The following is a 27,376-nucleotide window of genomic DNA, read 5'->3' as shown; positions in this document are numbered from 1 at the left end:
CAATGATTATACGCCCTTGTTTAATAATATTTTAACTGATCAAAATCTGTTTATTTATCCGTAATATACCTAATTATTTATTAATTATCATTAATATACACGGGATTTGGATTACCGTGAGCAGTAAGGTAAGAGCTGCTGTTACAGTACATTTATCCAGACCTTCTGACCAATATGAAATGAGAATTCAACAGGGTCTGGTATGATACACTACAAAGTCTGATCAGCTGTGATACAACCTATAAAAATATTCTTTAACATGTAAATCATTATACTTTACATCACTAATGAAGACTGTGGATGAAAGGTGAATGCAGAAGTTGGGCAACAGAAGGAATTGGTCCATGCTGACAAACTGAGGTTTGCTAGTTATCGCAATATCTCAAGTTTCATAGAACTCAAACTGCAAGTCACTCATTCGAAGGACTGAGAAGCAGTAGTGCTCTAAATGCAACTCAACATCCCAATGGTTAGATCAGGTTGAAAGATAATAATACAATTGAAATGAAGAGATAACAGTTCCCCAGCACGTCACTTCTTATCACTAATTTCTGGCCCACTCTATCTTCCTTATCCACCAGAGAAAGAGCCTGCCATGGCTGACTGCACTCTCCATAGAGTCTGTATTCAGAGAACAAGAAGGCTACAATCCCAACCCTTCAGTCTAGAGTGATCCATTTCTATGTTTCATTCTAAACAGAATGCATTTTTAATATATTCATACAGTTTAAAAGCTAAGGTCAAGGGAGAAGGATGTGTGAACACAGCAGATGCTCATCCCTTCACTGGCAGGTGAGGACTCTTGTTAACAGCTCTGCCTTGGCAAGGGAGTGCCATGAGTTGTCATGGCAACCATGTGCCAAAGAGGAAGAGAGAGGATGGCGTCTCCAACTCACTCAGCTTGCCATATTTAAGCTGAAGAAACCTGGAGGCTGCTCAGCAGAAAACACACTAACGTACCAAGTGCCATTGATCATTATAATGCAGGCCACACTTTGAAACAGAAAAGCATCAGACGAATAGCGGGTCCTCCTTTCTAATGCCATTAGATACACACAGCTTTCAGTGTGAAATTCTCAGAAGGTATCTGAATAGAAACGTTATAAGAGCTAGTGAGATTTCAAAGAAGAAAATTTCAAAAAGGTAGCAGTTATTTTTTTTAAAAATTGGAAATACAGGAAGGAAGCTCAGGAGTGAGGGGTGAGAGAGGTAAAAGGACAGAAAATGGAAGACAATACAAGGAAGGAGCCCAAATGAACTAAACAAAGAAATGAAGTAAGTGGGTGGTAGTCCTGAAAGATGGTCGAACCCCTTTTAGCTTGAGCCTTTTGTCAGCAGGAGCATCACCCTCTCAACCTCCATAAACACTCCCTGTTTCTCCTTAAAATTGTACCACTACTAAGCATATTTCGGCTGTTTAAATTACAAACTGGTGTGTTGAACCCCTCAGTGTGAGTCTAAATGAACCTTATTTGATTGTGGTTTGATTGCACTGAGAGCACTATTCAAGCCTGATTACCATGAAGTAACCCAGACATGAAAAGTATTATGGGTTGTAGCATTTTCTGATATGCAAGCTGCTAAACTGGATGCTGATTGCAAGATTTTGGAATGTGCTGACAAACACAAGCATTTATTATCCATCCATTTTCTGTACCATTGATCCTATACAGGGTCGCGTGGAGCCTGGAGCCTATCCCAGAGGACTCAGGGAAGGGGAAACACTGGACAGGGAGCCAATCCGTAACAGGCCACAATCTCAGACACACTCACTCACATACTATGGACAATTTGGAAATGCCTACAGTGCAAGTCTTTGGACTGGGGGGAGGAAATCGGAGTACCTAGAGGAAATCCCCAGAGAACATGCAAACTGGGATTTGAACCCCAACCCTGGAGGTGCGAGGCAAATGTGCTAACCAGTAAGATACCATGCGCCATCATTTCTTATATTATTTTTTAGTTATCTGTTTACTTTGCTTGGTTGATTGCTGTGATTTCTATACACACTTGTGAAATGATATAGTTTCCATTAACTTCACTGGAGAAGCAGTGCTCCAAGAGTGCTGATATTTAGTATAACATGGTTATAACATTGGTACGTTTCACTGTTTGCTACATAAAATTCCAATTCCAGCAATAGTTCATTACATTAAAACCATTACTACACTAACAATGGGCTGTCAATCAGTTCATGCGTTGCATGGCAACATGCAAGAATTTTGTTAATTCTTGTTAATCATGCTGTTGCACTGAATATCAGCACGGTGGTGATTACTTGTGGCCTCAAGCCTATACAGCTGAATAATACTGATATCATTATACTGATATAATACAGCCATACTGATATTCAGTAAAACAACACTCTTGCTTGTGCGATAACTTTGATAACTACAAATAAAAGACATTGCAAGTATGTATCCAGCAGTGCTCGTTTACAACACTCCCCTTAGCCAACATTTTAGTCTTACTTGCCTGCTTAAATTTGTGCAGTGTACCAACAAATCAGACCTAATTCTAAACAAACCAAAGCATCATTAACACCCTACTCTAAGTTCAGCAAACAGGTGATATCTGAAATAGCATCCTAATCCATTGCAAAGTGAGTAAGATAAGACACTTACAGACAAGTGCATCTTAAAATAAGATAGAAATAAAGACAAGAGCATGGGATTGTATTAAACCTAAGCACCTGTAACCATGGTTGTAGACTAAAGGGATGAGTGCTACACAATGAGCCTGACTGAATTAGACCTGTGAATTATTAAGTCCCTCCTGCCTCACACGACAAACACAGGAGGGCAGGTCCCGCTGCTGTCTGAAACACATCCACAAACACATGGCCCTCGGCTCTAGTTACGCCCCCAGATGGATTCTGCAGACAAAACCACACATTAAAACAACACATTAAAAAGCCATTTATTCAGTGCCCTCCACTAATATTGGCACCCTTGGTAAATATGAGCAAAGAAGGCTGTGAAAATTGTCTTTATTGATTAACCTTTTGTTTAAAAAATTTCACAAAAATACTCTGCTCTTATGGATATCAAACAATTGCAAACACTACAGGTTTATATAAAAAAACAACTTTGTTATAAATATAGGTGTGCAACAATTATTGACATCCCTATGAATACATATGAAAAAAATATTTTTGAAATACATTCCCATTGATATTTTAATTTTTTTTAGTATACCTGGGTGACTAAGAACAGGAAATTGTTCAACCATGACTTCCTGTTTCACAGGGGTATAAATATGAGGTAACAAATAGGCCAAATTCCCTTAGTTATTCATAACAATGGGTAAGACCAAGTAATATAGCGGTGATGTGCAGCAAAAGGTTGTTGAGCTTCACAAAATGGGAAGTGGCTATAAGAAAATAGCACAAGCACTGAAAATGTCCATTTTCACCATCAGAGTAATAATTAAGAAGTTCCAGTCAACTGGAAATGTTATGAATCAACCTGGAATTGAACGTGTGTCTATATCGTCTCAACACACTGTGAAGAGGATGGTTCGAGTGGCCAAAAAATCTCCAAAGATCACTGCTGGAGAATTACAGAAGTTAGTTGTGTCTTGGGGTCAGAAAGTCTCCAAAACTACAGTCTGAAGTCACCGACATCACCACAAGTTGTTTGGAAGGGTTTCAAGAAAAAAATCCTCTACTCTCATCCAAAAACAAACTCAAGCGTCTAAAACCTGTGTTTTGTTCGCAATTGTTTGATATCCATGAGAGCAGAGTATTTTTGTGAATTTTTTAAACAAAAAATTAAAAAGGTTAAACAATAAAGACAATTTTTCACAGCCTTCTTTGCTCATATTTACCAAGGGTACCAATATTTGTAGACGGCACTGTAAGCAGTGCATCACTGACCCTGAGTGAGTCAAAGTATTATACTCTCACATGAATCCAGTGAGACATACAAGTTGTCACACGCACATTAGTTTACAGTATGTTGAAATCACTGGTTTAGCATTACAGCATTTGCCATCGTACGAAGTGGTTTTCAGTGTAGTTTGTGACAGAAAACCAAAAAGTAGTAGTTATGTAACAAAAATGACACAACACCAACAACTTCTTTTTCTTTAAGAAAAGCCCCTTTGAATTCTCACTACAAAATGCAAATTCATTATTCATATTCATTATTCCCCTGCACATAAAACAGGTTTCTAAATAAACACTCTCAAACACTGTAGTCTGAAGAAAATAAAGATCTACCTGTGCATCCGTGAGTGGGAGTGTTGATGTATGCTGTCTCTTAGGAGCTGGGTTTTGACTGGAGACATCGAGCCACATTGACCAAACGTATATACATACAAGCCCAGCATTCTGTATAGCAAACCCTCCTATACAGAACTGAGCCTAGATCTCAACTCAACATACAGTACAATGCTTTGCTCTCTCATCAAACATGAATTCTTTAGCTCAAACGTTGGTTTAGGTTCAGTCAAGGTTATACCAGTTATACAGCACTGAGAAATGAGACTCTAACCTCTAATGGTGTACCCAAGCTCATGTGATTCAGAAATAGACGTTTGCGAATACATTTTCAGTCATACAAAAACACATGTAGGAGGTCTACATCAAGCAGCAAGAGACATATCGTGCCAGCAGCACTAAAGACCGATGTGTCTGTGGACATAAATAATAGTGGAGAACAGAGATTAAATTGATTTCCTCCTATCACACTGTCACTTGACACATTTGCTGAGTGAGCCGCCAAGATGGATATGGGAAGACGTACCGGTACAGGAACATGATCAATTCACAATTCACACTGACCTTTCCCTGTGTCCCTAACACGACTACGATCCTTTCGCTGGACTGAGATTATAAAACACAATGGCAGCCCATTGTTCCAGGCATGAATATAATGCAAATATGACGCTATATGTCATATTGTCTACAAACAGATAATAACGTAAACCACTTTATCACTCACACTGAAACTAGCTTTCTACAGATGGCTGATGAATTAAAGGGAATACCCTCATGAACCACTAGAAAAGCTTCAGTGTACCTTTGGTATAGATTCTGCACATCTCTGGAACTATACTGCAGGCATGAACATAAGTCTTCCCAAAGATATTCACTCAGTTGGTGTATTGATGATGGTGCTCTAGCACATAACTCAAAAATCTCCTATAGGTCTTCTACTGGGCTGAGATCTGGGGGCTGTGACTGAAGCCACAGCATATCAGTTACTCTTCATACATTTTCATCTTCATCCAATCATTCTGTTTGACCTTATGCACTGTGGACGAGGGCAGGTCACCCAGAAAGAACCCACTATCAGGAAGGTGGTCTGTCAGAATTTATTTATTTATTTATTATTAATTTGCACCTACCCTTCCCTCTAACAGGACTCAAACCAGTAAAATTCTGCACACAGCATAAGTCACCATTTTTCACCCTTTCATTTGTCAACCATCTGTATGTGAGTGAATAATAGCTCACAATTTACAGTGCACAGTAGTCAGTCTAAGATTAGATATGGTGCAACAAGGAACAAAAGTAGATGTGAGCTATTTATTCCCCAAACTGTCAACACCTTCTTCTAAAAAACAACCACTTGCTGATTATTCTACAACATGTCTCTAGCTGAAAGCCTGATGTTGTGTGAATATCATAAGCCTGAACAAGAGTCCAGAAATGTATAGGTTCATACTTCATATTTTTATGTAACATTGGAGAGATGTGCACTAAGTAAATAGAGTTCAGATTTTTTTTACGCCAAGTGAGTGCATCCTCCCCAACCTCTTCAGTCACACCTACTCTACTGTATGCGTCTGACTACTTTATGATTAAGAAAGTTAATGTCAGAAATTCTGCAAATCAAAACCTAATCCTGTAATTTTATACATTCGCACTGACAGGCCATGTCTTGTGATTTGAGTTTGCAAAACATTTTCATGTGATGGAAACTGTGAATGTCGCTCTCTGATCCAATGAACGTAATCTGTTTGGTGATAAGTCGGAAAGCCGTCCAGAAGAGCCTGTGGAAAATATAGGCTTTAAAGACAGCTCTGTCTATTAAATGTGAGTACAATGACACTCAATGTAGGATTTAAAACTCAGATAGTAACCAAGTGCTGACCTGCGGGGTCAAAGTCTAATTTGGTGACTTGCCTCCTCTTACAAATCTCTTAAATCTGGCAGTTTATCAAAGAGCTGAATCAGACCAGTTAAAGCAAGAAAATAACCAAACCTGACTCCATTCCTTTAGGAGCAAAGTTGTTCAGGCCTGGCTCAGAAACATACCCAGTCTTCGAAGTGTCTACTGCCATTCTGCAGCAAATCTTCAAACTGGATGGTGCAGTTGGCCACGAAGTCATCATAACCGATCGGGGAGTCATGGAAAACCGAGAGCTCGATCTTCTTTCCATCATATACCTCTGTGACAAACTCATCATTCCATGCTGGGCTGTTGGTCTTCTGCCTGGTGGAGGTCTGGCCCACACGGGAATCATCAACATTGAGGGCAATGTATGTGTCCAACAAGAAAGTCTGGGTCTTGGGGCCAACGGCGTGCCGCAATGACCATGGTGTGGGCTTCAGGTCCAGAGCTTTGCAGACTTTTATCTTCAGCAGGCCGTTGAAAACAACCATGATGATGCAAGAACAGGCAACTGCTTACCTTCACAGTGTCAAACTTTAATCCTGCGGAAATGTTTCGCATGTAGTTACCATCACGTCATTAGTAAGGATCAGTTTCAATGGATGCTGCTTTGATTTTTAAAAAAAAAATATATATATATATCTACAATCCAGTGACCCAGACTCTCTGGAAATGAATGCAGCGCAAACGAGCGCAAAAGGAACAAGCAGGAAAAGCAAGGACTTTGATTCTCCTGCTTTTGTTTACGATCGTGAATGCGCGTAAACAAGCGATTCCCCTCTCCTCTGTGCGTTTCTTCTGTGTCTGACCAGAATCTCGGTGGAGTTTTATTCTACAAGCGATAAGAAGCTGGAATCAGGGCGATGCTTAAAGCAGGCAAACGTAACATATGTCAACAGAAATTGGCGGAGCTCTTGAGCTCAGAGGAAACGGCCCCGAATGAAACGTGAAGGTCTTCAGCAGCAGAAGCAGCGGTGCATTCCAGCTAGTCCTCTTCCATCAAGAGAGAGAAAATAAGATTAAACCAAACTGGCCATTCATGGATCTTCTTTCTTCCCGAGCAGCTGGGGCTCGCCGTCTGATTGTCTCGGTCGCGTTTTATGGGCGTGAGGAATCCTCCGCCTGTGCGCTCAGTGGATACACCAGATCTGTGCTGATTTTTCCTGCAGCATTCCTCCCCTTTCCCCCTCTCTCTCTCTCTCTCTCCCTCTCTCTCTCTCTCTCTCTTTCCCTCTCCCTCCCGTGCGCCTGACGGCCGGAGCAGGAAGTGCGCAAAACGCGTCGGTTGATCGAGTCGCGCCGGATGAGGGGGAGTGTGTGTATGTATACAAGCGAAGAGCACCTCACATCTGTGTTTCCCAGTCCTGCTGCTGGAGTCAGACACACTGTTGCCTACATTTTGTCGCTCTCCCTGCCGGAAATAATTACGTGCATTAGGACTCACGTTACTGTGTCGATTCTTTTAGCGCATGTCCGTTCAAGTGAACCGAATACGCGGATATATATATATATATATATGGATTCGTTTGATTTTATTTCTTAAAGCAGGGTGCAATAAATGGAGAAGGTGGGAATGATGCCAAGGACTCTGAGTAACCATAGTGCACAATTAGGCCCTAAGAAAGAACGACACCAAGGGCCTCCGCAGGGCCTGTGCATGGTTTCATTACAGTGTATTTTGTGGTAAATGATCTCTTTATACAATGGGATTGGCAAAGCTATAGAATTCACAATGCTGTTCAATACTGAATAACATTTTTAGGGGTGGTTGATAGAAAATAAATAAATAAATAAATAAATAAATAAATAAACCATAGTTCTAGATGCCAGCAAAACAGTAGATCCCTCTTAAAAATGTAAGTACTACAAAAATATTAGTTCAATGACACTATTATTGAATGTCTGCAAAAATAAAATACCTGGGGTATACACGTAAGGGTTTGGTGGGCATGTGTGTATCAGAACACATGGATTTCAAAGAGTCACATGTACACGTTATTTGATGCAGAGTCCGACCTATCCTCTAATCTCCGGTAAACCTGTGTACATCTTTGGTACTTTACTGACCTCTAGTGGTTGAAAAGTGTGTGACAGTCTTTTTAAAAACAGTATAGTGGCAGCAAATGGTTCTGTGGTGAAACAATCCATCCATCCACCCATCCATCCATTTTCTATACCGCTTATCCTACAGGTTCAGGGAGAACCTGGAGCCTATCCCAGGGAGCATCGGGCACAAGGCAGGGTACACCCAGGTACACCCTTGACGGGGTGCCAGTCCATTGCAGGGCACAATCACATACCCATTCACACAGACACTTTGGACATGCCAATCAGCCTACCATGCATGTCTTTGTACTGGGGATGGAACCCCTACAGCATGGGGAGAACATGCAAACTCAACAGCGGGAATCGCTTCACCAACCCTGGAGGTGTGAGGTGAACATGCTAACCACCAAGCCACTGTGCGCCCATGGTATAAAATGGTTTGAGAAAAAGCCTGTACGAGTAAGAAGAAATATTTTACTTTTTGTTATTTACAACACACCTAAAAACATTACATTAGACTAAATTGATACAAACACAAGTGCACTGGTTGTGTTATCCCAATGGTCAACTTTTAAAGTGGCACAGTGAAATACCAGAGTCCAGGTGTATGAGAGCTTGGATGTGGCAATGTAAATGTGACTACTTTTCTTACCATTAACACTGCATTAATAACAAGCCCATATACAGTGGGGTGATCTGACAGTCATCATCCTTGGCAATGGTGACATTAAAATATGAGAAAGAATTGACTTCTACACACTTCTACACTTGTCCTGAAGGGGGAAGTGTCTACTAGGGTTTGGATGCTACAAATCAGAAGCATCAGGAGTGATGAGTAACGAAAAATGCAAAGGAGTGTGGAAGGGAACTAGAGTCAGTATACACAGTAAGTAGGACACAGAGTTTACTGTTTATTTGGCCTTTAAAGGGCAAACAGTGTGTGTGTGTGTGTGTGTGTGTGTGTGTGTGTGTGTGTGTGTGTGTGTGTGTGTGTGTGTGTGTGTGTGTGTACATGTTTAGTTTTACGGTGGTGAAATCAATCCTAACCATACAGCAAAGCATGCATGTTCAGACAGACTGATACTCTCTCCACAGAACTGCTCTGAAAGTGATCTACTCTTTTCTGTGTGGTTTGATGATGTGAGCTCATCATCATCAGATCAACCTCTTACTTTTGTCTTTAACTCGCAAAATACATGTAATGCTTGTTCCATTTAGTCTATTTTAAAATTTATTATGAGGGAAAATTGTAAACTATTTTTTACAATTTTTTATAAACTACCACAGTTTGTAGTATTACACACTGGAACTAAAATGGATTTAACTGATCTTATTTATGAAATAGACTGAACCTGGGATTACTGTACATATCAAATGTTTCACCTTTTAAGGAAGAATTTCGAATCATTAGTACATTTTGTCAGTTGTTTATGGCACTGAGATTGTTGCTCTATTTTGCCCCATAGTGGAACAGAGACTAGCTCTTTTTTTTCTCAGATCTTTCAATTATGGTCCACAAAACAATTTTAATTTAGAACATAGATTCAAAATTAATTTGTTGGGCCAGATTTTAAACCTTTATCAGGCCAGTCCCACCCCTAATCTAAGCTCATCTAAATATACTAATATGCTTCTACTTTCTTGACTGAGACATGAGAGAATCATTCTGCAGCTGGAGAAATGCTGTCCTGAAAACTAAGCTCTCCAGAGGACAATGATGGAGAGGAACATGATTTCACTAATTATACTTCCATCACAATCATAAACATGTTCACCACAAATATGGTGTTCGGCCTGTACAGCTGTTGTGCTCTTTTTTTCCATAAATGGGTTTCCATTGAGCCACTTATATACACTATGCTGCAACTGGCTAAACATGAAGCCAATATTTATTTTGCATTGAGCTCTGAGTGCATTAACACTTTTAGTCAACTGTATTTGGTTTTCAGCCAACCACTTCCTCCAGAATAAACTAACTTAAATAGTTTTTAACACAAAAGACATACTAGTTATATTGGAGCATTTATCAACAGTTAAATTATGTACGTTTTTATTATAATTTCTCATCGGAAATCAAGTATTTAATTAAAAACTTATAGAGTCTGCTGTGATGGATTTAAATGAAATCTGAGTTTTCAGCCATGGCTCGCATTAGTTCCTCTCTGGTTGAGAAGCACAAAGGTTTATTGACTTGATCTCTACAAGTGGACACCAGTGACAGTGAGAATAAGACTAGCCCTAAGGTCCAGCTGCCCAAAATGTGTGGTCTTTTTTATCAACAGGGCATGTCACACTCCGTGACCTTTCCCAGGTGAGCCGGCATGCCCTCTGACCACCAAAGTTACTGGCTGATGTCTATGCAATTTCCTAAAAGTGGACAGAAACAGAACATTTGTGATAAGGCAGGAATTCCATTGTTGTTGTGATTGGAGAAAGATGAGATGGATATTAAGGGTTTAAAGTCTGTGGCAGTCAGTGAGTATTTATATACAAACACATAAGTGAGGCATTGATGGCTGATGACTGGGATAGATGATTTAACTAAGATTATGAGTAATTAAATACTTGATCGAACATGATGAATGTTTAATCTCCAGATCGAGAAGGCAAATATGACACGCTGTCATAATTTCATACTATTGGCCCACAGAAAAAAAGGTGCTTGAAAAGGAGAAACATGACAAATGGCCGAGCATTTTGGAGTCTTCAATAATAGAAAATGATAGAATTAAGCATAATGATGAAGTGGTAATGAGACAATTATTTTCTGTAGTGCCATAAAATAATTAGAATGAAATGTTATGAAGATTAAGGTTAAGGTTAGGAACAGGGATAGCATTCATACATTTTTCCATATGCAGCTCCCTGGCTCGTTTAAGTTTGGATAAAGTTCTCATGAGATCAGGTTCGTAATTGAACAAGCAACATGTTATAACCATTTCAGAGTCTAGGTCTAGGTTGGATATTAGATTATGGTTTTCAGTGTGTTCTAAGTTGGTCAAGGAGTAAAGCATTAATAATATTTCTTGTTTTTCAACTAGGTATAAGTTGATCATAGAGGGAGCGGTTGGGATGTAAGTTGATGTGCGTGTCCTTAGGGGAAGTGTCATTTTCTAGATGTGAACAATGGAGGTATAGCATTGCATTGTAACATTAGTGAGAGGATGTGCCTGCGGCCTAAACTGTAAACATATACACCCCAAATTCTCCCAAAGAATAAATCATAGCAGGCTGATTTCAGGCCAACTGGCTGGACTTAAAAAGCCCTAAGAGTGTGGGTGTATTAATATGAATACTGATAAGCATGGGAGAGAACAACATGAAGCCAAAACAGCTGTATATATCTATCTGTTTTTGTAAATGCATTTAGTCTAAACTCTAAAATCTGCACTCTGTAATTAATTAGTGCTGTTTATTGGTAATCTGTATTGGTACTGTCTGTAATTGGTATTGTATAAATGTGTATGTGATTGCGGGAAAATATAGCATGTGTTGTTTTTATGATTAATTCTCAGCCCCCACAGAGCTTGTCTGGGTCCGGGGCATTGAGTTTCAGGACGGGTGGAGGAGGGGCAACCAAAACAGGCTAGCATGTGTCACAGACCAGAGAAAAACTCATTTCAACAGTCCACAGTTTATATGCAGACAGCAAACAAGAGTTTTTGAGAAACTTATGCCATTGTCCAAATGTATTTTGGATGATGTGGAAAGTGACTAGTCACCTCACATGTTATTATGTATTGATGTTCGAGTTCACGCTCAATTAACATTCAATTAACTGTTCTTTAACAATCGTGTAACTCTTTAAGTCCCAGGATTGGTCCATGGGACTAGAAGTACATTCCTATTTAATAATAATAATCATGATCATAATCATTCATTTAGTTGTTGAACTTTAACACAAATAACTGAATATATTTTATCATTACTTACTTGAAATGTTGTAGTCTTTACTTCCCTACATTTATGACACTCTGTCCAGCTATAGTTACATTTCATTTTAAAGTCACAACAACAAGAATAAAAATGCAGCCCGGTCAGTTCATTTAAAGCTATATTACACCCTCCTCACTGTTTAATTACTTTTTTAACCAGATTCCTGTAGGTCAGATTTCACAGGTGACACCACCAGTTTTTCCACTGAAAAAACCCTTCAGAATTTTACAGTTAAATAACTTCCTTAAATACATTTGCTTCAAGTTCAAGCATTTCTCTGGAGTAACATCATTTTAACTGTACATATAATATGCTCATCATGATTTGTCAAATTAGGACCCTCAAATCCTTCTCCTGTTCTAATGTTTATAACACATTACCTGAGTGATACAGGAAACCAAAGCCTCCATTAACACCTTCTCATTGACATACTTTTAGACATATCAACATGGGTGTGACAAACTCCTTTAAACATGGACATTTCCATATACACAACACTCCTCTTCAACATAAATAACGTACATTCACACAAGAGAGGGCCATCCAAACTGCTTTAAATGTATGAGGCTGACTGACTCCCTGCTATAAATTTTCAGCCTCATGTGATGAAGCTTGATAGAGTTGGCAAATGGGTTGATGTAAGCGTTCGTTTGAATTAGCAGTGAAAGTGACACAGTGGAAAGGTCAGAAGGCATGTAGTGTATCATATGCTGCATCCCCCAAGTGCCCCCAAAACCTTGCTCTGCTTATTTCTCAAATTGCTCCCGCACTTTAGGGTTAAATATGTTGACCCACATTAGGCATATGGACAGAAGGAGGGGTGCTAGAGGCACAGCTGACCTGGGCTATGACCATGGCTTAAAGTGAGTCAACTGGACACTGCAGTAAATGAATGGATGTGTGTCAGCAAGTCATTCAACTTAAAGGTTTATATGGACTCTATGATGAATGAGAGAATGTAAGATTCATGTAAGATTCATTGCAGCAGCAATGTGCAAGCTGTGAGCATATGGATTTTTTTTTTTTTTTACATACATAACAGACAAGAGTGACTTGACCAGAGTGTCCATCTGCTGAGAAGCAGCTTTGCCTTCTCAATAAAAACCCATAGGAATGTAAAAGATCAGCTACTCTTAAGAGCTGTGGAAATATCTGATTTATATACAACAGGTGCCACTCATCACAACATACGTAGTGACTAAAGTGTTAAATAGGGACCTTGTTTATTACCATAAGCTAAAATTTGTTTGTACTCAGAAAGTGAATAATAATCTTCCTATATTTACAGAACACAATCTGTTTCACACAGAAATAGATATTATTCCATTATATGAAAGTATGTTTGAGTGTTTAAGTGATTAAGAGATGGAGCAAGGGACTTTCAAAGAGTGAGTCAGTATATACAAGAAAGCTAAAGAGTGAGAAAGAAAGAGCAAGAGAATGAAAGATACTGCTTTGATTACAGTCTGAGAAGCATGTTCCTGCCCAGACACTGGCGGTGTCACTTCCCTATGCATGCACATTTAATCCCTCTGCCTGCCAGGAGGATGGAGAGGAGAAACCTGATCTCCCATGGGGCCAACAGACAGGAGGACAAGAGAAGGAGAATGAGACACAGTCAGAAAGAGAGAGAGAGAGAGAGAGAGAGAGAGAGAGAGAGAGAGAGAGAGAGAGAACAAGCACTGACAAGATTTATGAGTTAGCTAATGGTGCAGTGGTATCATTGGTATCATCACCTATGCATTAACCAAAAGAAATATGAAAAGTAGTTGGGCAAACTGAATTCTCGTATGGTATACCTGAGCAACTGTGGTGGGATTGCTAAGAGAAAGTTCTTGTTTTAAAATAAGCAAATTATTGTTTAAAAAAAAAAAAAAAAAAAAAAACCTCAACTAAAACCAATGTGAATCCAACTTGTATTAGATTAGCTAGAAGTAAACTTATGAACTTAGGGGCCATCATCATCCCCCACAATTTTCACACACACACACAGAGCTTAGCGGCAGCCTCTCCCGGTGATATCAGGTATCGCGTCCCTCCCGAGAGGGAAGGTGAGCCAGCTTCATGAATCATTTAGAGTGTGCGCTGTGAGTGGAGGTCAGTGTGATTGCTGAGTGTAGGGTGTCTCTGCCCATGGCCCCCACACAACTGCCTTGATTTGAATAGAAAAAAGGCTTAGACCACGGCCCAGTCAGCAACAGGCCTCTACTGAAACAGAGCACAGCAGAGCTGTCTGGATTAAGAAAGTTCCTCCTTGCTCACAGCCCACTGAAACAGGAGACAGGTGCAGATGGAGGCAGAGCACACGCTGACCTACCTATTCTTACCTCTGGCCCAGGTAGTGATGTAGCTCTTTCAGGAAGTCCAACACCGTTGTGCCAAATGCTACAGTGCTACAGCTTCCTCTAGTTGGCTGACTCTTAACTTGGACATAATTGAATACTAGTTAAAGTCTGAAGTATAAATACAGTTGATGTTTATCCTTAGGACACAAAGAAGAGGGCAAAGAGAAGTATTATCTTTATAACTGCCTTTGCCATAGCAGATTTTGTTGTTGGTATTTTTTAGATTTAGCTTCAGCTTCATTCATATCGAATGCTGCAAGTCTTTATTTGGAGTTAAATAGTAAAATAAGTATATTTTTATTTTTCACACTCATCTGTATACTATATACTGATAGACCAGGTAACCTTACAATCATGGAAATCTGCTGAAAGAGGCAAAACATCTGTTATATGCAAATACGTTCACCTACTATAATCAGGAAGGGTTTGTTTCAGTATTTCTTAGTCTTCTTGACTTCATTAGCAAGCTTAGTTACAGCAGTCAGATCTGGTTTATAGTCTTCCACTGGGTTTAGAATGACACAGCATGCTTAGAGGCAGATGAGGCCTCTGAATAATAAACAACAGTGTTTAGAATAGACCAACTCACTCTTATACATTCTCTAAACCAGCATCAGCACTTCTGCTAAAGCCATTGGCTGCTCATGCATGCCCCCCTACCCCAATACTCTCCATACGTCGGGAAAACTGATACTGACCATGTACAGCCAATCACCTCCATTTACTGCAAACTCTGCAAATTCAGCCCCGTGTTGGATAGTGAGTTGATGTGCGTGTAATTTTTTGGCATTCAAACATAACTTAGAATTTAGGTCCGATGATCAAAATGAATGAATGAATAATTAATTAGATAAAAGCATTCTTTCATTCAGTCATTAATGTACTACATTATAGAAAGATTATTGAATGTGTATAAATTTAGTGAAGATGCATTCAGAAATAATGAAATTAACATTATTCAGCAATAAACAGTAAAACAACCAATAATATATATTTTTAAATCAAATAATGATTTGCCTTTATATACATTGTGGTGTAGTTTTCTAAGGAAATCAGCTGGTAGGTTGTTCCAGGATTCTTGGATCACTTGCTACACTTTATCTGTCTCTGCCAATAAAATTCAAGACAGCCTTGATGATTTTGTTTTTATATTTTGTTGAAAATCAGAAACATGATCTATTAAGGGGCATGGTGGCTTAGTGGTTAGCATGTTTGAAACAGGTTTGCATACCGTATCATGCCCCATGTTCTCCCCGTGCTTCAGGTGTTCCTCTGTGTACTCCGGTTTCCTCCCCCCAGTCCAAAGACATGCATTGTAAGCTGAATGCCATTTCCAAATTGTCCGTTGTGTAAACATGTGTGTGATTGTGCCCTGCGATGAGTTGGCTCCACACTCCCCCAGAGCATGTGTAGGATAAGCGGTATGCTTATACTGTCTCATTCCCACCTTATGCTCAGTGTTCTGGGATAGGCTCTGCATCCACCAGGACCCTGACTGGTATAAAGCAGCTTTTACTCATCTTACTGAAGATAAATGAATGAACAAACAAGCCATCACTTAATATGATCCATTATTTAGAATAAATAATAAAGCTTTCTCTCTTTAAGACTGAATTTTCTGAGATCAACTTTATCCCTTGATGAATCATTTCTATCCTGATGGTAGTGGTCTCTTCCAGGATGATTCCACCCCTATCCACAAGGCACAAGGGCTCAGTGTATGGTTTGATGAAGATGAACATTATATTGTTAATGTGCTATAGTCTTCACAATCACCAGATCTCAATCTACACCAGTATGCATAAACTGCAGTCAAATGTTTTGAACTACAACCCCAATTCCGAAAAAGTTGGAAAAGTATGGAAAATGCTAATAAAAACAAATAAGTGTGATTTGTAAAAGTACCTCGACATGTATTTAAACAAAAAACATATCAAAAAAAGATATTGGTGTTTTATGTAATCAATGGCATAGTTTTAAAGTAAACGTTTATTCTGAAATTGATGCATGCAACACATTCCAAAACAGTTGGGACGGGGCAGTTTAGGACTAATAGTGATGTGACGAGTTGACATAAGAAGATGATGTGAAACAGGTGAGGCAATCGTCTAATCATAGTATATAAGGAGCCTCCAAAAAAGGCCTAGTCCTTCAAGAGCGAGGATGGGTCGAGACTCGCCAATCTGCCAACAGATGTGTCAACAAATAATCCAACACTTTGAGAACAACATACCCCAAAGACAAATCAGTAGGATTTGGGGCATTTCACCTTCTACAGTACACAATATAATTATAAGATTCAAGGAATCCGGTCAAATCTTGGCGCGTAAAGGGCAAGGCCGAAAACCATTACTGAATGAACGTGATCTCTGATCCCTCAGACATCACTGTCTTAAAAACCATCATGAGTCTGTAATGGTTATCCTGACATGGGCTCTGGAGTACTTTAGTAAACCTTTTTCAGTCGACACCATTCGCCGCTGCATCCACAGATGCAAGTTAAGGCTTTACCATGCAAAGCAGAAGACATACATCAACATTGTCCAGAAGCGCCGCCAACTTCTCTGGGCTCAGTCTCATCTGAGATGGACAGCAGCACAGTGGAATAGTGTTTTGTGGTCCGACGAGTCAACATTATAAATATTTTTTGGACAAAACAGCCGTCGTGTTCTATGGGCCAAAGAGGAAAAGGACCATCCAAGCTGTTATCAGCGTCAGGTCCAAAAGCCATTCTCTGTCATCTGTATATTTATTAATTGGTACCTCTAAGATCCGAATGAGACTCGAAATGAGTGCTTTATGGGGAGGCACACTTGGCGTGTAAATCCGTTAAGCCTATAGATAAAAGACTCATAGACAGTGTTAATATTAACGGTGAAACATAAATATGTGGTACCGCATGTGTCTAATCACAGTGATAAAGATGTTGGCCTTTCCAATTAGATTCTATCTATTGTTCCGATAAAATTGAAATGTCTAAAATGTCTCAATTTGTTAAACATTTAATAATAAACATTTCATAATTCACTCATATATATATATATATATATATATATATATATATATATATATATATATATATATATATATATATATATATATATTCTTTATTCAGATTTTCAGATTTTAGAGTAGGTTTATTTCATATATATATATATATATATATATATATATATATATATATATATATATATATATATATATATATAATGTATGAAATTAAATTAATATTTTTGTAATGATGAGTAATATGTAAGGCATAAAAATCAATAAAGCTAAATTAGTAAACATCTCACTGTACCCTTGGAAGCAGATGCTTCAGTGTCCATATGAAAAAGTAAGCAGGCCTAATGTTACATTCCAAAATAACTCAACAGATACATGATACCGGTGACTTCTCGTCACATCTATCACACTTCTGGTGGCTGACTTGTTTGGAGTGGCCAACCCAATGGCACTTATGACAGCATTCTGTTTCTTTTTTAATAATCTAACTTCACACCACTGACCTAATCATAACAAAATGTACTGATTAGTAAAAGCAGGCAGATTGATTTTTAAATCAAGATCATTCTGATATTTTCAGTACTCTTGACATTTTCAGGAAGCATTAATTGGCTGTTGAATTTATATGTAGCAGTATATCAAATGAGACCATCTGAGCTGAATATGATTACTTTAGGCTTTTTGCATTTGTTTCCAGTCAGTTTCATGTTATTGTTGGTGGTTTGCAACTATATTAGAGGTTTGTATGTGCCAATTTTTCGTGTCTATTTTTTTGCTTTTAAAGCATGTGCTGGCCTGGGTTATAGGGCCAATATGTACAATATAGTTAGCACAATATGCTAAACTTTGTTGATCATTATCAAGATATAGGCCTTTGTACTGGAATTACAGAAGGATGCGAATGTAGCCTCAAACAAATGGATAGAGACGTTCACATGACCCAGAAAAGTCAGTCACGGGTGCCCAAAATAATTAAAGTAATTGAGCAACCATGCCATATAATTTTTTATTGGTTAATCAATGTTTCAATACACTGGTATGAGTAGCTATATAGAACACATACAGTATTTTGTCCATATCGTGACGATATACACAAACTGCTCCACAAACTTGAGGACGCGCTCCTATAAGGAGATTCGGTTACCGGAGGGCGGGCTAACAGTTCAACACCATCGAGGAAATAATGTATTCTACTGCGCACAACGTGAAGACGCACAGCAGGAATAAGATCACCTACACTCTTTATTAGCCTAGATCCTGTAATTATCCGTTGGAGCAAATGATCCACTTTTACGCATAGCAATTAATGTGACAGAAGTTTTTACTGGTGCCGTTGGTCATGCATTTTTCAGACACCCCACGAGAATCGAGTTTCGCCCGTGGGAACAGATAGAATCCCTTAGTCATCTGCGTGAACGTGTGAATGTACGTGAAGTGGTAGAGAGCCAGCGGAGTTGACTGAGCAAGGAACAGGACACGCGAAGCGCGCACGACCATGGCCGCGGTGCCGCCGACCTTTGGCTTCACGCAGGAACAAGTGGCGTGTGTGTGTGAGGTGCTGCAGCAGGGAGGGAGCATCGAGCGCCTCGGCCGCTTCTTGTGGTCGCTACCCGCCTGCGAGCACCTGCACAAGAACGAGTCCGTGCTCAAGGCCAAGGCCGTGGTGGCTTTCCACCGAGGGAACTTTCGTGAACTCTACAAGGTACTAGAGAGCCACCAGTTCTCGCCGCACAACCACGGCAAGCTGCAGCAGCTGTGGCTCAAGGCGCACTACATCGAGGCAGAGAAGCTGCGCGGGCGACCGCTCGGCGCCGTGGGCAAGTACCGGGTGCGCAGGAAGTTCCCGCTGCCGCGCACCATCTGGGACGGTGAGGAGACAAGCTACTGTTTCAAGGAGAAAAGTCGTTGCGTACTTAAAGAATGGTACTCCCATAATCCTTATCCCTCACCGAGAGAGAAACGCGAGCTGGCCGAGGCCACAGGGCTCACAACCACGCAGGTCAGCAACTGGTTCAAGAACCGCAGGCAGAGAGACCGCGCCGCTGAGGCCAAGGAGAGGTAACATTCTCTTTAACTTTCAGACTTACTGTCTCTTACAAGCTTTAATAGCTTCCCTATTTTTGTGTTATACTTACATTTCTGTTGATTTCACATATGAAAAGCATTTGTCATATTTCACATTTCTTTCTAAACTATTCAAGATCGTACCATTAAGGTTCTTTAGAGCATGCAATAGATGGATCATTTTGATATCCAAAGCGCACTAGCTGTTTTTTCAAATTATTTTTGTCGGTGCCAAGTGCAACGGAAATATTTTGCATCACAAAACTCTATTGTAATTCGTCAGTTCTGTAGCGGGATTTTTTTTGTTTTGTTCTGTTTTTTGTTAAATTCTTTCCAGATTAATTTCAGTGTAATTTCAAAAAGTTCAGATTAAATTCATTAAAGCATTTTAGGGCTGTTATAGAATCTGCTGGCTGGGTCTTTTGAAGTTACATTCAAGCTTATATTTTAGTCTCATAGCTTAATATATATATATATATATATATATATATATATATATATATATATATATATATATATATAGTTTCTTAAAAATAATGGGATACAGTAAGTTTACTGTATTTGCGGTTATTTAGGAGTCTAGAGTTCCTCGTGTTGATTTAACACTTGTACTTAGACTTGGACTTGTAAATCTATTTGAACACAAATACACGCATGATAAGTTGATTTACTGGAGTTTTTATTGTGTTTTTATATATATATATATATATATATATATATATATATATATATATATATATATATATATTAGGACAATTAACCAAATAAACTAGCTTAACACCAACCAGGTGCTCTATACAACTTTCAGAAACGTGTTGTAATTTAATTTGTTGTAAATCGGACCCAGGGGAAGTCGGACTGATACACTGATCCCTCTCATTTAGAGATCTAGATCTGCTAAGTCATGCTTTAAACAGATAGTCTCACACTTACAGGATACAGTAAAACAACCAGTCTCAGACACCCATGTGATCCCCACTAGCAATACTCACATTTCCTCATCAATTGATTATCATAGCAGGTTTATGAGTGTATTTTTATTTTAAAAGTTAAAAAGGGATTAAACCGATCATCATCATCAGAAGCAGCAGCAGCAACATCACCACCACCACCATCACCACCACCACCACAACAACAACAACAACAACAACAATAATAATAATAATAATAATAATAATTATTATTATTATTGTTGTTGTTGTTATTATTATTATTATTAATGTTGTTATAATAATTATAATAATTATTGTTAGTAGTAGTAGTGGTAGTAGTAGTTCTTATTGTTTTTGTTGTTGTTGTAATTCTAAGTATAAATAATCATTATAAGTAGAACAATAATAAATAATATTTGCTAGGCTATTAACATTATTATTTCATATAATGTCACTCTAGGCTGTAATTGAGATTCCTTATTCTATTTAATTCTATTTACATAACAGATTAAATTTAGTGGCAGAATTATATATTATTTGAGCAATGAAAACCCCATGGCTGTTTTTGTTTGAACTGCTAACCTAATGAATCAATTATCTGCTCCTCAGGGAAAACGAGGGTGCGAATCAAAATGGGCACAACCCGCTACCATCTCAAATGACCGAGAGCAAATCTCAGTGCGAGAGCTCGGACGACGATAAATCTCCGCCAGGGACCCCAGATCATCTGTCCATGAGTCCTGCTCTGCTTTTACCCACCAGCTCAGGCCTGCCACCACTGCACAGCTTCGCACCCCCGGCCGGACCCAGCGCCTCTGACACACACCATCCTCATCCTCATCTTCATCATCCTCACCCTCATCACCAGCACAGCCACCATGAGCAGCAGCATCTGTCCCTGCATGACAGCCTCCTCAACCCCATGGCGGCCAGCCTGGTGGACCTTGGCTCCTAACAATTTAGATGGTGTCACAGCGCATGAGCAATGCGTTAAAAGACCATTTAACTCTTGAAACCAAAGAAGACAACCATGCGTTCATTTCCCAACTGTTATACAGAAAATACGGTTTGTTGCGGGACTATCTTCACTGAAATGTTATGTGTTGGGACACTGTGTAGTCTTACAAAACGAGTAACCAATTTCCAAAAAAAGACCAAAGAGCGAAGGGCGACTTCCATCTTGTTTGTGTCTTACATGCAAGAAGAGGAGGTACACCTTCAATATCAAGCCTACGTGATACATCATTATAAATCAGCTGACAGTTTTTGATATATCTTGCTATACATAAAATAATAAAATATGCAGCTATTGACTAAAGACAATATTGACTAGAGTTGTCTTTTTGCATTACTGAGATGATACATAGATACACTTAATCTGATATTCGGCTCCTCGCAAGAGTGTGTACACGGAAGGGGACACTTTTTAAACTTACGAAGAAACACATGAACGTGATCCCCACTGTTATAACCATATAAACCCATTTCCTATTATTTCCCTGATAATTAAATACTATTTAGGTTTATGACCTACTTTAATCATATCATTTATTGCAGCTTATCATTGTGAAAACAACGTGGGAAAAATTTTTTCCTGGCTTCTATAAATCTTGCTGCTTCGGGTAACATTCGTTTAAATGATTTGCAATACATGGATTTCAAAACAAATTAGAATATAATAATCAAATTTAAATGATAGAATCTACTTATTTTAATCAGTCTGTATAGAAAAAGAATAAAAACAATAGATCTGTACAATGTGTCAGGTTATTTATTATAAAGCCACCAAGGCAATTGATATGATTAATTCAAATGTGGCAAGATGACATCTTTCACCTTTCTACCAATAATATATAACACACATCATGGGTTGCAACTGGATCCTCTAGAAATACATGAAATAATATGAAACTCCAGCTGAAACACTGTAGAAGTTCATTCTGCTAAACTATTACAAATTAAGAGAGAGTAAGAGAGTCTGTAGTGACAAAAGAGAGTCTGTAGTGACAAAAGGAGCAAAATTGGGTTTCAAAACTGAGTGAACTCCATGCTTCAGATTAATTCAGCCGAGTAAAAATCAATTCATTTAAAATCAAATGGACTTTTCTAAATGGCTGGGAGATTGTTTTCATATAGACTTGAGGGAGCACTGATGGCAAGTAGTTTATTTAAAAGATGATTAAGTTCTTCCTCTCATTCGGGTAGTGAGTTGTGCAAGGTAAAATAGTATGCAAAGAAAGACACGTGTTAGACTTATAATGAAAATTTATAGAGCATAGCAAATGAAACTGTGCTGTGTTTTTACACCCGTAATCTAATTTCATTGTTAAAATCTATTAATTCGAATTCACTACTGTAATCGTGATTATACTGCCACCTAGTGTTTAAATCGCCCCATCATAATCCTCCATTCTGACTATGATGGGACATAAAACAAAAGTTTATGTTTGTTTGTTTGTTTGCTGGTTTTTACGTATTTATAATCATGGACAAGTAATACATGAATGTGTTTACATACAGTGGTATTTTTAGGTTTGTAATGTCAGTCAAGTTGACGAAGCATCTTTGTAGATTGACGCTCTCGGTCCTGTAATATAACCATTTTCAGTTTCTGAATGTTTCTGGGGCTTTTGCTTTTGTTTACTTTTGGCTTCAAGTGTTTAATGAAGTTTAGTTAATTAAGGGGGAAATGCATTGGTGCAGCAGGTAGAGTTACTGCCTCACAGCTCAGAGTCCCTTGTTAGACCAGGATACTGATACTGATATTGATACTGATACGGTCTGTGTGGACTTTTGCATTTTCTCCACGTGTCCATGTGGTTTTTCCTCTGGCTCTCCCACCTACCAAACATGTGGGTGTGAGTATGAGCGTGGGAGTGTATTATGCATGTGCCACTACAGGGTGTTCCATCCAGAGTATATATTTCCCACTATAGCCTCAAATGCAAGCAGATCAGCCAAGACTTATTTGGAGTCCAATGTTTGATTCTTTATTTTAACACTAACAACATGGCTAACAAATAATGGATGTCTATTATTTGTTAGCTACATTTACACAATGTTGACTCTACCTAATTGTCAAAGTTATGTCATGTAAATGTCATGTCTGCTTCTTTAGTTTTTCACTGGAGATATAAATCAAAGTAGGCAACAAGTATTGTTACTTACCAAAAATCCTTTCTGCCTCAAACTGCATCCATCTCTTCAATAATGTCATACAGAATGTGTTTTAGGATGCAGTAGGACTTAATGTAATCTATCAACATGAGCAAAACTTGTAGCATCATGAGCATCATGTAGCTAAATATAATAATATTAGTACAGCCATCTTGGACACCTGGAATCACTTTTTGCTTAGCATAATTTGTAATCATTCTGTCATCTAAAGCTATCCTAAAGTCTGTGGACAGAATAATCCTAGAAAGCTGGAATTACCTTTGGTATAAAAACAAATATAAATAAGGACAGTCTCTGATCATTTCAAAAATGGTTGAAGCGTTGGTGATGATCTATTTATAAGCAAGTAATGCATCATTTAATCAAGGATCAATTAATAAATATTTAATATAATGCATTTGTATTTAGGTGTCAGGTTAAAACCTTGGAATAAATATTTAATTATTAATAAGAAAACATTATAATTCAAGAGTCCTCATTTACCAATGATTTTTAAAAAACTTATTAATAAATAACTTATCAGACCAGCGGACCTCAACACTAGTTTGAGAAACCCACTGCAATTTCAACAATTTCCCCCTGATCCTTGGTGAGCTGTAACATGCTCTAAGATGAGATTTAACAACATAGGTAAGAATAATGCAGTAAAAGTAGGAAAACATGGAATGGCACCTAATATAACAGCTAGAATTTTAATTAAGAAAACCATGCAGGCAAAAAGGTATGACTTTTTATAGCATGAAACAAAATTTCAAAACAAAATGTTTTGGTGTGTATGAATTTTAATACACTAAGTAGCCTCTCATTGTTATCTAATAAAATGATTAGACCTCGTTTTTTTCTAGTGAAGCCTACATAATTAGTGGGCGTGGTAAGAGGAAGTAAACTACTCAGTGTGACTTGGAAGCTTAACTGTAACCAAAGTACATGCACATTTATATAAATATGTGTAAACTGAGTAACTGATAAGGCGAGGAATTCAAGCTGAAAAAGCTGTAACAGTAAACAAGTCCTTTTTTATCTATATTTAAAGAAATATACATAGATAGCTACATTTTACCTTTAGTATTATTTGAAAGGGTACAAACATGTATGCTGAGCAGGTGTGTACATTCAGTATTCACAGATCTGTGCTACACAAAGGTACTACATCAGACCAGTAGGTGCCAGTATAACATGCAGAAAATATTTAAAATCTTGCCGGAGAATAATAATCTGTCATACAAACAAGTGCTGTTTGTCACCGAGTTAGCATATGAGATTTACCATGATGGAAATATTGTATGAAATATATGGTGAATTCTGGTACACTATTTGGTCAAACATATGTGAACATCTGACCACCACACCAATATGTGCTTTTGAACACCCCATTCCAGGTTTAGTCCCCCTTTGCTGTTATCGTAACCACCACTCTTCTGGGAAGGTTTTCCAGTTTATTCTGAAGGTGTTCAGTGGGGTTGAGGTCAGGGCTCTGTGCAGGCCACTCGAGTTCTTGCATACCAACTTTGGCAAACCATGTCTTTATGGACCTCACTTTGTGCACAGGGGCATAGTCATGCTAGAACCCTTAGTTCCAGTGAAGGGACATCTTAATGCTACAGCATACAATTACATTCTACACAGTTGTGTGCTTCCAACTTTTGGGCAACTGTTTGGGGAAGAACCCCATATGGGTGTGATGGTAAGGTATAGCCATACCTTTGGCCATATAGTATATTCAACCCCAATTCCAAAAAAGTTTGGACGCTGTGTGAAATGGAAAAAGGAAAAAGGAAAAAACAAGGTAATTTTGATTTTGATGGCCACAACACATCTAAAAAAAAGTTGGGACAGAGGCAACAAAAGGCTGGGAAAGTAAGTATTACTAAAAAGAAACAGCTGGAGGTTAATTGGCAACAGGTCAGTAACATGATTGCATGGTGCATCTCAAAAAAAGGATATTGTGGAAAAGTAATTTTTTTTCCTTAATTTAATTCAAAAAGTGGAACTTTCATATATTCTAGATTCATTACATTACATTAGATTCATTGGTTGGCCAATCAAGCACAGTAATACCACGATCAGCAAACCAGTTACTAGTAGTTTTGGCACTGTGAGCAGGTTCACAGTGCTGCTGGAAAAGGAAATCAGCATCTCCATAAAGCTTGTAAGCAGTTATCTCCTGGTAGACAACTGCATTGTCTCTCGACTCGAGAAGACACAGTGGACCGACACCAGCAGATGACATGGCATCCCAAATCATCAGTGACTGTGGAAACTTCACACTGGACTTCAAGCACCTTGGATTCTGTGTCGCTCCACTCTTCCTCCAGACTCTGGGACCTTGATTTCCAAATGAAATGCAAAATTTACTTTCATTTTCCCCATGATTGTAGTTGTGTGTACCGAACCAGACTGAGATAAAAGGCTCAGGAAACCTTTGCAGGTGTTTTTGAGTTAATTAGCTGATTAGAGCTCTTCTCAGGTCGACATTTCTGTATTATAAATTCTTTTTTCTAACATTTTGAGATATTGGATTTTTGATTACTATGAGCTGTAAGCCGTAATCCATCAAGATGAAAACAAACAAACAAAAAAGGCTTGAAATATTTCACTTTGTGTAATGAAACTAGAATATATGGAAGTTCCACTTTTTGAATTAAATTACAGAAAAAATTTACTTTACTTTCCACGATATTCTAATCTTTTTTTTTTTTTTAGATGCACCAATATTACACATATTTCTAATGCATATACTGTATACAAAAGATACAGTGATAATAAAATGAGCATAACATTTGTTCAAATCATGTGCATACAGTTATAATTTAATAATAATGTTGGTTTGGTAACATGATTTTGTCATTTGGGACAACATGGTTCAGGTTCACTGCTCCATGGAGTAATCATAAAATACAATAACTGGAGAGAGAAAAAGAGAAAAATAGAGAAAGAAAAAAATAGAGAAAAAGAGAAGGGATTAAATGGAACCATAAATGGCTGTATAAATCAACCAAGCAACATCAATCAAATGATGCATTGTTGGATTTTGTGCTTTAAATTGTGTTTTTATGAAACATCCTAAGAAACAGTGTAAAAAAGGAAATACAGAATGTTACTTAGGCCTACTACTGAGATTTTGCAGAAATTTTTTAAACTGAGTTTTTATCATTTAGATTCATTTAGTTAATATAATGTCAGTTTTTTAAAATTGTGTTATGCTGCTACTGCAAGAAATTACCCATAAATTATTACATACCTTTCAGTGGTGTTTTTCTGTAGTTTTTTTTCCCTTCATCTGGTTATAATTAATTTGAGAAAATAAATTCTGAACACATTCTAAACCCTGTTATTATTGTTATTGTTGTAAGAAATAAAATTATAGAATTATAGAATCATGCGACTGAGGAGAAAGGTAAACCCCGCCCCCATTATTTATTTATGTATGTATGTATTTATTTATTTATTTTAACAAAAGGTTTTGGCGAAAGGATAAGCCATACTTCTTTATAATAAATAATCATTTCCCCCCCTCACATATCACCAACATCTTGAGAATTTCAGAAGTGTATCATGTTTTGGGTAATAATGGCAAGAAAGCTGAGAATTTGCTGTTAGACAAACACCTCTGTAGACTCATAACATAGCACAGAGCCTACCAAAGCGTTAGAGTTTGTAAACAGTAATCGCGGTAAAACCTCGTAAAACTAGACAGTAAACACACGTCTTATACTAACAGGCAGCTGAAGGTTGCACTTTCAAATAT

At 38.2% G+C, this 27,376-nt stretch overlaps 2 protein-coding genes across 2 annotated transcripts in view; one reads left to right on the top strand and one right to left on the bottom strand.

Moving 5' to 3' along the window:
- Positions 1–7,347, bottom strand: part of prkcea (protein kinase C, epsilon a) — a 68,637-nt gene extending 61,290 nt beyond the window's left edge. Inside the window, exon 1 of the mRNA XM_017484202.3 lies at positions 6,266–7,347. Within this exon, the coding sequence (XP_017339691.1) occupies positions 6,266–6,613 (348 nt within the window). The 5' untranslated portion in view covers positions 6,614–7,347. The remainder of the gene's footprint in view (positions 1–6,265) is intronic.
- A 1,689-nt stretch (positions 7,348–9,036) lies between these two features.
- six2b (SIX homeobox 2b) lies at positions 9,037–21,774 on the top strand. Its single transcript, XM_017482778.3, has 3 exons — positions 9,037–9,054; positions 18,808–19,513; positions 21,061–21,774. Exons 2-3 carry the CDS (start codon positions 18,951–18,953, stop codon positions 21,404–21,406), a joined length of 909 nt encoding a protein of 302 aa, XP_017338267.1. The 5' UTR covers positions 9,037–9,054; positions 18,808–18,950; the 3' UTR covers positions 21,407–21,774.
- The last annotated feature ends 5,602 nt before the right edge of the window (positions 21,775–27,376 follow it).

Source organism: Ictalurus punctatus, chromosome 13, assembly GCF_001660625.3.
Source record: "Ictalurus punctatus breed USDA103 chromosome 13, Coco_2.0, whole genome shotgun sequence".
Lineage (NCBI taxonomy): Eukaryota > Metazoa > Chordata > Actinopteri > Siluriformes > Ictaluridae > Ictalurus > Ictalurus punctatus.
The sequence above is the reverse complement of the archived record's forward strand: the minus strand, read 5'-3'. Positions and strand labels throughout refer to the sequence as shown.

Coding starts and splice junctions, on each gene's coding strand:
- six2b (XM_017482778.3), top strand. CDS start 18,951: ATGGCCGCGGTGCCGCCGACCTTTGGCTTCACGCAGGAACAAGTGGCG. Junction 19,514..21,060: donor GCCGCTGAGGCCAAGGAGAG/GTAACATTCTCT, acceptor TCTGCTCCTCAG/GGAAAACGAGGGTGCGAATC.